The sequence below is a fragment of the Equus quagga genome, chromosome 14 (assembly GCF_021613505.1).
Source record: "Equus quagga isolate Etosha38 chromosome 14, UCLA_HA_Equagga_1.0, whole genome shotgun sequence".
In the NCBI taxonomy this organism is placed as follows: domain Eukaryota; kingdom Metazoa; phylum Chordata; class Mammalia; order Perissodactyla; family Equidae; genus Equus; species Equus quagga.
In genome coordinates this window covers 36,607,676-36,620,037 of record NC_060280.1, presented here as the reverse complement: position 1 = coordinate 36,620,037, position 12,362 = coordinate 36,607,676, and the positions used below count along the sequence as shown (strand labels likewise).

General features: G+C 38.3%; 1 protein-coding gene across 1 annotated transcript in view; it reads right to left on the bottom strand.

The window, feature by feature from the left end:
* The window catches only part of ANKRD42 (ankyrin repeat domain 42), a gene marked incomplete at its 5' end in the record, with an annotated part of 48,972 nt that overhangs the window by 2,799 nt on the left and 33,811 nt on the right, over nt 1–12,362 (bottom strand). Inside the window, 4 exons of the mRNA XM_046638234.1 lie at nt 732–779; nt 2,674–2,756; nt 9,377–9,521; nt 11,307–11,433. Coding sequence (XP_046494190.1) covers nt 732–779; nt 2,674–2,756; nt 9,377–9,521; nt 11,307–11,433 — 403 coding nt within the window. The remainder of the gene's footprint in view (nt 1–731; nt 780–2,673; nt 2,757–9,376; nt 9,522–11,306; nt 11,434–12,362) is intronic.

Here is a 12,362-nt window from a genome sequence, read left to right as displayed (position 1 = left end):
AACAATCTACTGAGGCATGGGAAAAAACGTAGAATTTCTACTTCTATCTCTTTTTAACATCTTCACTTCTATTTCTGTATTTCATTAACATAATGTGGCATAAGAAATACACATTTGGTCTTTGTCCCCAGTTCCTGGCACAGAACTCCTAAAACTCTTGTAATTTCCTGAGTGATAGGGATGACTAGGAGCTTCTTTTGTTTCCTGGCACAGTCCTAAAAGCCTTGGAATCTCTGGAGTTTGATGAATGTCTTTTGTATGCTGAGATGACTGGTGGCTGAGAGCTCCTACATAGCTTCAGAATGGGGACTGGTTGCCAGAGAGACCAAGGCATGATTCCCCCAACTCCCACTTCTTCCACAGAGGGGCGAGGGAAAGAGAGGAGCTGCAGGTTGAGTTCAGTCACCAGTGGCCAACCCGGTAAACACATAGAGGTGCTAGGAGGGTGGCACACCCAGAGAAGGCATGGAAACTCCATGCACCTCTCATCCCACACCTTGCCCTATGCATCTCTTCCTGAGATGTATTCTTTGTAATCAACTGGTAATAGTAAGTAAAGTATTTTATTGAGTTCTGTGAGTCATTCCAGTGAATTACTGAACTTGAGGAGGGGGTTTAGGAACCTCCAAATACACAGAAATACCAGTGACAACCTGGAACTTGTGAATGGTGTCTGAAGTGGGGGCAGTTTTGTAAGACTGAGCCCTTAACCTGTGGAGTCAGACACTAACCCTGGGTAGTTAGGGTCAGAAGTGAATTGTCGAACACCCAGTTGGTATCTAGAAAAATGAGAATTGGTTGTTAGTGTTGGAAGACACTACATATAACATGACAATAATACATATATGTGATGTAATTAAATATACATTATTTGGGGGTTATATTACAATTTAGATTTAGCTGTTATAATAAAATCCGAAATAATAGTGGCTGAAATAATATAGAAGTTTATTTCTCTCTTACAGTCCAAGCGTAAGCATTCCAGGGCTGGTATGTCAGCTCCATGGGGTCAGAGCCTAGGCTCCTTATCTTAGTGTTCTACTTGGTGTTGCCCTCATTCACAAGGCCCAATGACTCACCACCACATCCACATTCCAGAAGAAGAAAGGGGCAAGAGGTGGGCAAGCCCTTTCCCTTTAGGAGCTTGACCATAAGGTTATACACACCATTTTTGCTCACACTCTATTGGCCACAACTTGGTATCTTAGCTGCAAAGGAGAGCAGCCATAAGCCCAGGTAAATCCTAATACTATGGGAAAAGGGAAGAACAGATATTTGGGGACAACTAGCGAACCTCTGCCACAAGGGTGCATGCTTCTATTACAACACTCTTCTGGTATTTCCTACGTCACTGGTACAGAGACTAGAGATGTGGCCTTAGAAAACTGAAGCAAGTACAACGAACTATTTCCAGGGTTAAGATTAACTTTAAGGTCACCAGGCTAGAAGGAAAAAGTAAGGCCATGTGTAGTCCCAGAAGGTGAGGGAAATGTTGGATTTGGGAAACTAACAATAAAGACTATAAAGGTTATCAAAAGGATGGGTAAGCCATTTTTTAACACTTGCTTACAGACCCTTGACCAGCCTGAACTGGTCTTAGCAATCAGACGCGCTTACAGCAAACTGGTCCTGATAATACTAGGTCAAAATGGCCTTCAGCATCCATGTAAGGCACATGCCAGAGCCTAGAGGATGGGCAGTCTGCTGTATAGCAAGAAGGCTGCTGCCAGTGAAGCCAAAAGCTAGCAATCAGATCTTCAGGGAGAGGCAGGATCTAGACAACTGACCCAAGAGAGTCACAAATCTTTGCCAGGTCAAGGAGGAGGGGCACGGGGTAGGAAAAGCGAAGGAACTGAAGTCAGAACTGAAATAAAATGCCATGGTTGTTTTTTGGTCAGCAAAGTCAAGGGGGAAAAACAGGAAGAAAGAATAATAAAGCCATGTGCTTTTTATCCTGTCCAATCTACCTCGTCTCTATATTCCTTTCTTATAAAGCTCGGAAGACAGAACAATGATTGAATTCTAAAGCAGATTATTTACACGGATATTCTTAGCAAACACACATTATGTTTTTTCTTTTCTTTTTACAAGCACTGATTTTCATTTTTTTGTAAAACTTTCCGGAGTGAGATATTGGGTTGTTACTTTGAAAGCGTCCTTTTCTAAAACTTACTGGTCTTAGGTTGCATTGTCTCCCAAATCCAGATGCTCTTTAAAAGTCAAGTCATTTGAAAAGTTAAAAAATTTTTAAAAATCTATACTAGTAGTAGTATTCTCTAGAAAGTAAAAGAAACATTATAATTCTCTTATGAAGCCATAAGAGAATTTTTAATAATTTTAATATGTAGAACTTGATTTCTTTTGATTACTAGACTGTAACATATTGTATTTTAAAGTTTATGTGAATATTTTTAAAATTAATTACTCATAAATCTAGAGTCTTGACTTGCCTACACAAATATATCAAAAGTATATTGGGAGGAGGAGTACAACTGAGTCATATAATGTTAACAATCCCTTTGGTGTTATGTAACATATTTCTGCCTTCAGAATTGGAGTAATAGCATATCAGAATAATTCTGAGAAGAGTTTACATAGATTTACATTTATATCAATTTAAAAATAAAAGCGAAAAATCAAGCAGGTTTATTTAGTTATTTCACTGATTAGTACCTTCTCACAAAAACTCCCCCGGAAGACATCTTTTTCTTCATTCGCCTCTTCTCTTTGCTTGACTCACAAGAAGAGTCATCTTCCTATACAAAGGAAAAGAGGGTGAAATAAGATTTCTATCCTAGACACGTTTTCATTTTCTACAGTATCTGTTCCAAAAGAAAAAATTTAACCATACTAATTTTGTCAACTCTAGACTAAATATCCTTCAGGGTTTTTTGTGTAAATAAGTTCTTAAATCTGAAGTGCCAGTATATAATACTGTACTGACTCACAAGACGGGAAGGCACTGTGAGAAACCATCCAGTACTATCTCTACTTAAGACACCTCCAAAAGAGAACATCTTATTTCTGCTTCTCTCTTAGACTAACGTTTCATACATATTGCTAAATAAAATGCACAAAGTGTTAGTATGTCATCCTCTGGATTCTTTGCAAGCCTGAGACTGCTAGAAATCACATTTCCTGGCTCCTCTGTTCCCTCCTCTGTGTTCACACAACATCCCTCTACTGCTCTTCTCTCATTTTCCACTTTGCCCTACCACCTACTGTTTCTGAATATTTCTCATCCATTGTGGCACAGAAGATTCACTTAATAAATGCTATGGGAAGGAGGAAGAGAGGGCTAGAAACACAGTGGATGCTCACTAGATGTTAATCATCTTTGAATAATTCTTCCACTCAAAACTGCCCTGCACCCAGTTAGCCAAGACAGATCTGAAGGCAGGGGCTCCAAGAATAGCACAAAGCATATGTCCATGGAGAGGGCCTACAGCTGGAGTTAGCATTCCCCAGGGTTTTCCTACCCACACCTCTGCTAATGAGGTCAGTCAGCTTAACTCATATTTTAGTGTGTGAACATGTTACTTCCAGTAAGCTGCCATTATCCCAAATACTCCAGAAATAATGGTTAAATACCAAAGCCTCTACTAACACCAAATACGTAACTCATTCTATCAAACCAAGTCTTACTGTACAACTAGTTTAAAAGAAAATATGTGCTTGGTACTCAACAGGCCTCCAGTAGGTGTTCTATGAAAGTTCTAAACTTTCAAATTCCAGAAGTTTCTGCAATTGGGGAATGCTCTTCACCAAGATTACTCATTTTCTCATCATAAATTATAGCCAAAAACATATTTCTCCCCTAACATGTGTTTGCTCCAAAACTCAGGAAAAGAGAACTATAATACTGAGATATTGAATATATGAATCATGGTATTTAGGCATCAAAAGCAATTCTAAGAGTAAATGCAGTCTAGTACTATAAAAAAAATTAAACTCCTATGCGAAAATGTATATATTTTAAATATAAACCAGTATTTTTTATTCTGAAAGAATTTATAGGTTTGTTGAAGAGATTAATAATACTACACATAAAACTGTTGACAGAGGTTATATATCTACAAATTACTGCTTGGGTATATGGAATTCTTGTTTTTAAAAAATTCCGTGCAATCTGAGTTCTGGGAAGCATACGAAAATAAAAGGAGATAAATCCCACCTTCTTGATTAGTAGAACAGACTCTTCTTAATAGAGTATCAAAACAATATAACCGAAGAGAGAGACAGAGAGAGAGAGAAAGAAAAAGAGAGATATCACAAACTTCTAGATCTTCCCTAGACTAAACGTTCGTCTTGGATAAGCTCACTTAAGCCCTCGAATTGTTCCAAGGACCATTACAGGTTCATGTACTAGAAGGTCAGAGGACAGAGAGAAACCCAGCAGAGATCATATCAAAGTTCAATCCAGATCCATACTCTTGCAGGCAGAAAACAAGCGTAGGTTCAACAAGGAAGTAGTCATGGAATATTACCAGTTCCAGTTTGGCCATTCTTGATTAGCAAGCATGGCCCAAAGCTTTAGACCAATGACTTCCTAAATGAGTCAGGTTTTGGAGTTCTCTGCTGAAGTTATAGTCCTCTGCTGAAATTATAGTTCCAATCTAGTTTAAATTTCTTAACATTTTTATTTAGGTATACATACCAAAGAGCACAAAGAAAAAAATGTACAGCCTGATGAATTTTTAAAAAGTGAACACACCCAACGTGACCACAACAGAGATCGAGAAATCGAACATTGGTTGTATCCCGGAAGCCTCCATTTGCCTCCTTCTGGGCACTACTGTCTTGATTTACTTTACCTATTTTTGGACTGCTTGGAATCTTACAGTACTCCCCCATATAGTTTCTTTTGCTCAGCATCATGTTTGTGAAATTTATCCACAGTGATGTGTAGAGCAGTAATTCATAGATTATATCAAAATGTATTTACTCTTATTGTTGCTGGGATATTTGGGTTCTTTCTAGTTTGGAGGATATTTATAACAATGCTGATATGAACATTCTTGTACATGTCTTTTGATGCCCCTCTGTGTACATTAAGAGACATATACTAATTCCACTAGGAATTAATGAGTCCTAGGTATCTACATATAGGTTCAGCTTTAATAGATACTGACAGACAATTTTTCCAAAGTGCTTAAACCAATTTACACTCCCATCGGTGGTGTATAAAAGTTCCAATTGCTCCACATCCTCACCATTTTGTTTTATTTTAATTTTAGCCATTTCATTTTTTTTATTTTAATTTTAGCCATTCTGGTGGTATATACTTGCATCTTGTTTGGTTAATTTACATTTCTGATAACTAATGATTCTGAGTACATTTCCATATGTCTATTGGCCACTTAGATATCTTCTTTTGTGAAGTGCCTGTTCAAACCTTGCCCAGTTTTTTTACTGGGTTGTTTGCCTTTTTTATATTGATTTGCATAAGTTCTTTATACATTTTGGTTACAAGGAAGGTATTTTCCTACTCTTTGGCTTGCCTTTTCAATCTGCTAATGTTGTCTTTGATGAACTAAAGTCTTATTTTAATGAAGTCCAATCTATCAATTTTTTCTCTACACCAAGGTCACGAAGATCTACTACTGTGTTATCTTTTAGAAGCTGTATTACCCTCAACTTCAAACTTAAGACACATCTTGAAATAAATGTTTGAATAAGTGTACAATTGCACAATCAATAACATTATCAAAATTATTATAAATTTCATATTTCGATTTTCATAAGTAAATTAACTCTATTAAAGAGCTATCATTAAATGTTTTTAAAGACCGATTTTTCAAAATAAATTTTTTTATAAGCACAGCGAGCACACAGGAAGGGCACGGGGGTTATAATGGCAGTAAAAAGTGGTGTTAAAAGCCCGGACTTTGGGCTAGACAGTGAGGTTCAAATCACGGCTACCCATCTAACAAGCTGGGTGACTTTACATAAATTCCTTATTTTATCTGAGATTTGGTTCCTTATCCATAAATGAAGATAATAACACCTACCAGATACAAAGTTCTCAGCACTCAGCCCAACACAGAACAAGTATGCAATAGCTATTGTTGATGATGACGAAGATGTTTATTAAGATACGTTAGATGATCTCATGGACCTTAAATTTTCAATACTCTAGGTAGGGTAAGTGCCCAATTAAACTAGAGTACACAGGATGAGGTGCCCTCAGAGCAGGACAAAGTGCTTGGTGAAAAAAAGGAGAGATCATATGTGATCAGGAGGATTAGGAAAGGGTTGACCAACGAGATGGTTCCTGGAGGATTTTGAGAGGCAGAGCTGATAGAGAGCCTTCAAGATACATGGACAAAGGCTGGGTGGTGGGAAAGTGTGGGGCAAGTCCAGAAAAGACAGGCTACATATAGGGGAAGAGAAAAAGAAATAAGGCTGGTGAGGTAGGTTAATGCAGGCTAAGATGAGATAACATGTGAGAAAGCATTATAAAAATAGTTATTATCAAAACCAGTTATTACTACTATCAAAAAACTATTTCATTACATTATATATGTCAAACTATCCTAAGAAACTACACTAAGAATTTTTTTCTGGATAAAAATTATACTTTTGCAGATTCTTTTCCAGGGGTAAAAGTCTTAGGTACAGTTGCATGCAATCATAGGTTCTGACCAGAAGGTGGCAGGAGAAAGGTTTAGTCAGAGCTTCTCGAGAAGAATCTATATAAATGAGCACTGAAGGAAACGTTCATTTTATTTATACTTTATATATTTAGACTCCAAAATAAACTAACCCCTCCTACTCTCAGATGCATAGGGCTCTACACATTTATCCACTGACTATGTTTATTCAACCTGAATATAGAAAATGAAAAGGAAGGAAGGAAAAGGAGAAAAGGATATGAAGAAGGGAGAATATAATACTATGAATACTACTAGACAAAAATACCTCAGGAGTTCTACACAGGATTTCATTTCATTTAACATCAGTACAATCTCATGAGGTAAGTGTTATCCTCATTTTAAAGATGATGAGATTGAGACTTAAAAACTTTTGCACACGAGAAAATAAGTAGTGCCAGGGTTGCAGCTGCCATGAAAGGTCAGTGACATTTGCTCATTTACAAAAATTGGGTAATCTAAAGCAGGACTGCAAAGAACGATGGGCCCAGAGTACACGGACCTTGAGTCGGCTCTCGTGAAAGCCTACACGTGGTTGGCAGAGAGCACGGGCTAGGGAGGATGTCCTGTAGAGGATGAAATCAAGACCAACCCTGAGAACAGACTCTTCTGGGCAAGAAAATAATATTTTTAAATAGCTAAGAAACAAAAATTTTCTAAGTAGACAATTTGGAATGACTCAAAAGAAGATGTGCAGCTTGGTGATCCCTGAAAGATCCAGCAGCAGGAGAACAACATACGTTCCTGCCTTTGAGGAGACTGCGGGAGTCGGCAGAGCTCCTGCCACAAGGTGGGGAAGGAATGGATTTGGAGTGTAAGTGGGAGGTTATGAAAGGTGCGTGTCCTCTAGCCAGCATCACAGAGGCTGCACAGATTCGCCTCTCGATACTCAAGTTTCCCTGGGGGCTAAAGGTGGTACAAAATGAGCACTGCAAAAATGAAGAGAATGGATTATTATAATTAATTATATCCCCTGGAAAGTTAAGCACTGGTGAGATACCAAAACCCAGAGAGAGTGTTTGAATTTGTATAAGCTAGAAATATATACGTGTGTTTGTAGATGAGTAGAACGTTGTCTGATATGAGACACATCAAGCCATTAATAGTAGCTCCCTCTGGAGAGTGACACTCGGCACGGGGAGGAACATCTGCCCTGTTTTTAATGTTTTATGACAAGCACATATATTACTTTAATATTCTAAAAGTGGTTATTAAAGAGGCTAATGATTACTTTGTGCAAAATAAAAAAGAGCAAGGATGTTTTCATTAGAGATCAGATTTGAGGTGATACAGGTCTAGAACGCAAGATGACTAAAGAAAAGAATTCTCCTGTGGAAGGAAACTATGAAACGTACCTGAATCCCCACACTGTCACATGAGCTATCCACAGGGCCCCAGCACGGCTGCCCTCACTCAGAAGAGACTGAGAGTCAGCATCTCCCCAGGGCACTTCCAGCATGCTCTCCTCTGAGACCAGATGGCCAGAAATACAACACCGCTGGCGCTTCTTGCTGTCACTTTCACTCTATTTTCTATACTCCACCTGCTTTTCTGTTTTTGTTCTTTTTCTCCGTTTCTCACATCAGTTTCTTTTTAGCTTCCTTCAACATATTTGTCCTTTTTATTTGTCACTCTAAGCATTTTTCTATATTCTAGAGTATATTCTGAATTCTAAGTTCATAATATTCCAGTCAGGAATTATGAAAGAGCTAAGGCTATGGAGTTAAAAGCTAGATACTGAGTACTGATCCCACCATACTAACTGTGTGACTTTATCTTTCTTTTTGTTTTTTGAGGAAGATTAGCCCTGATCTAACATCTGCTACCAATCCTCCTCTTTTTGCTGAGGAAGACTGGCCCTGAGCTAACATCCATGTCCATCTTCCTCTACTTTATATGTGGGATGCCTGCCACAGCATGGCTTGCCAAGTGGTGCCATGTCCGCACCCGGGATCTGAACCAGCGAACCCGGGCCGCTGAAGCAGGACGTGCACACTTAACCACTGTGCCACCGGCCCAGCCCCTAGCTGTGTGACTTTAGACAAGTTGCTGAACTTCTCTGAGCCTTAGTTTCCTCATATCTTAAATGAGGGCAGATCAAATGACATACAGTAAGATAATATATGAAAGAACTTTGTAAAGGTAAAGTGTTACAAATGTTAGTTTTTATTACTCTGTAATCTAAACAAAGGGATGCTATGCCAACTTCCATGCTGGCTCTTTCTACTCTTAAAACTGCTCTTTTGAGGAGCTGAAGCTTTCTTACATGGTTCCATTCAAAGCTCTTTATTTTGGCTATTTGAATGTTAAAATATACATACTCTCTAGCTATCTTAGAATTCTTATTGATTACTCCGCTTATAAAAAAATATTTTTCCCTATATGGTATAATAACAATAATTACTGCACACTTATGAACAGACTGCTATTCTAACCTATACATATATATGGATATATATGTATGTATGTGTGTGAATATATATAGCTATAGTTATATATTTAGTTACGTATATATATTCTCTAATCCATACAATACTCTAGAAAGTACAACTTATTATCTCCAGTTTACAGCTAAGGCACAGAGAGGTTAAACGATTTGTCCAGGCCAAAAAGGGTTATAGGCAGGATTCAAACCCAAAAAGCCCCAGTCCAAGGCTTGCACTCTTAGCTACTCTTGAATACTACTTCATGAGAAAGATAAATGTGTTAAGAAGGACACCAACCACAGCCACAAAGTTGGGGACCTGAAGTTTTTCCAGTGTCTCCCTGAGTTGATCCACCTCTGCTCGATACTCGTCCAGCTGACATTCTAATTTTTCTCTGCGTAGTCGTTCATACTCCAGCTGGTCCTGCAGCTCTTTGACAGTCCTATCAAAAAAAAAATTGTTCTCAGTCAACCTCCAGCATCAACTAACAACTATTTTTGGTAATAGTGAAACACATCCATGCACTGTATTTAGGGCCAATAAAACAAAGAAATCATTTATTCAACAAACATGTATTCAGAGTTTACTATGAGTCAGCACTGAGCCAGACACTAGGGATTCAGTAGCAAAGAAAACAAGTCAAATCTGCCCTCGTGGGGCTTACTTTAGTAGTGGAAAAAGACAGACAGTAAACATATAAGTAAAAATATGGTATATTGGCAGGTGATAAATGGTAAGGAAGAAAAAAGAAAGCAAGAAAGAGTAATATAAAACATTGTCGAGGAAGGGGTTAAGGGGTTAATACTTCATACACAGTGGCCAGGGAAGGCCTTACTGAGAAGGGGACTTCTGAGCAAAGTCCTAAAGGAAGTAAGAGAAATTATCAAGTAGACATCCAGGGGAAGGGCATTCCAGACAGAGGGAATAGCAAGTGCAAAGGCCCTGAGGCAGAAGTATGCCTGGTGAATTGGAAGAGGCCAATGTGGCTGGAGTAGTTTAAAGTATAAAAAGGGAGAGTAGTAGGTCAGAGAGGTAAAAGAGAGCCAGGACAAACAGGGCCTTATACGTCAGACCAAGGTCCTAGGCTTTTACTCTGAGTGAATGGGAAGACAACAGAGGGTCTGAGCTGAGAAATGGCATGACCTGACTTAGACTTGTTTTGTTTTTTTTTTAATGATGTAAAATTTACTTTGAGTGACATACACAAGTATCAAGTGAACAATTCATTGACTTTTTACTAATGTATAAACCCTTGCATCCTCCACCACTACCAAATATAGAATATTTCCATCACCTCAGAAGGCTCCCTCATGCTCTTCCCAGGCAATCCTCACTTCCCATAGGCAGTGAATATCTGATAATTCTGATATATCTATCATGGTAGATTAGTTTTGCCTATGCTTGTAAATGAAATTGTACACTACACACATTTGTGTGCCTGGCTTCTTTCACTCAACAGTATGTGAGATTTATCTGACTTAGGTTTTAACATGATTACTCTAGATGCTGTGACTTGAACCAAGGTTTTTTTGTTTCTTTGGTGAAGGAAAGAGCATTCCCAAGGCACGTTGGGTTGGATGTCAGGCCCCAAGGAGGACAATCTAAGAGTATACAGTAGTAACTCTGGTATGAAAGTGAGTAGGATTAAGACTGGGGCTAAGGAAAAAGAATGTCAATTGTGGAAGCCTAAAATTCAGCAAATAAGAAGGGAAAATCATCCCTAGGACGGAGGAATACAACTATGTTTTGTTGTATTGTGAGTCTGATCTAACTAATAGATAACAACAATATCAAAAGGACATCCTTCAAACCAATACTTACCCAGTTTTTCTTTACAATTAGATCTAAGGTCAAGAGTTTGTACCCCAAAGACTTGTATTGGTTAAAAAGCTCAAAGTAGCTGTAGTCTCAAAAAAGTCTTAACTCCTTATAAAGTTTCAGTTTCGCAAGAAGAAAAAAGTTCCGGAGATTGTGCAAAAATGTAATGTACTTAACACCACTCAATTGTACACTTAAAAATGATTAAGATGATATATTTTATGTTATGTGGATTTTTACAACAATTAAAAAAAATCTTAAATCTTCTCCATCCTGGGGCTTAGGAGGAAAACAGAATGTAATCTTATACCCTTTGGTGGGGATGAAAAAACAATTTGTTGGTCAACAAACTCTGATGTGGCATTAGAGAGCTAACTAAAAATAAACCATTAAAGTTTTGAGGACGTACCTTTCAGACTTGAGCCGTTCTTTCTTCTGCTTTACATCTTCTTCTGTTATCCCTCCCAAGTGTTTATAGTTGCTCTCAGCAATTTCCAGAAGGTGTCTCAATTCTACTATTTTCTTATAAGCTCTCACTGCAAGACAGAGTTGAATAGGAACCTAGTTTAGATAGATAACAGTTCATGTGCTCACAGGATGCTGGTCCTGGAGCATCTTCTTCCTCTAGAGCCAGTGTCTGTGTGGTTTGGGGAGGGGGATGGTGGGAGGGTGGCACACACATAGAAGAATAAATATCAGTAACAGAATATTACAATGAACAAGCAATGAAATATGAAAGTGGAGGATTCTTTTCCTGATACTGGAGGATATATCAAATTTTTATGACTATTAATACTATGAACAAGAAGGCTTAAAGAAGACTAGCAATGTTTTAGGACTAGTGGTATATGAGAGGACCATGCATAATCTACAGTAGGTCAGAAAATTAGACAAACAGAAATATGCTTGATTCATTTAAAATAAACCAGAACTAATCCAGCCCCCAAATTTAAGATCAGTCACGTGTAATATCTATGCAAGAGGATACTGAGAGAAGGAAATGTGTTGACAGCTGCTTTCAGCTATTCTCTAACTATCAAAACTGATTTTTTTATCCTTTGTGGAGGTTCTCAACCAGGAGCAACTTTCTCCCCAACAGGACATTTGGCAACATCTGGAGACATTTTTGCTTGTCACAACTTGGTGGGTGAGGGGAACAGGCTATTGGCATCTAGTGGGTGGAGGCTTGGGATGCTACTTAACATCCTAAAATGCACAGGAGAACCCCCTTGACAAATAAGTATCTGGCCCAAAATGGCAATGTACAGAAGTTGAGAAACCCTGCCTTTCAGGATCAGGTTAGCAAATCACAGCCTCTTCTCTAACACTTACACTTACCTCACACGTACATTTAACACTTACACTTCTAACACTTACCACACGGATTTATCTCTCAATAGGTTACAGCTGCAGGTTCAAAACTGCATATATCAGAATCAACTGAGGTGCTTTTTGAAAATGCACA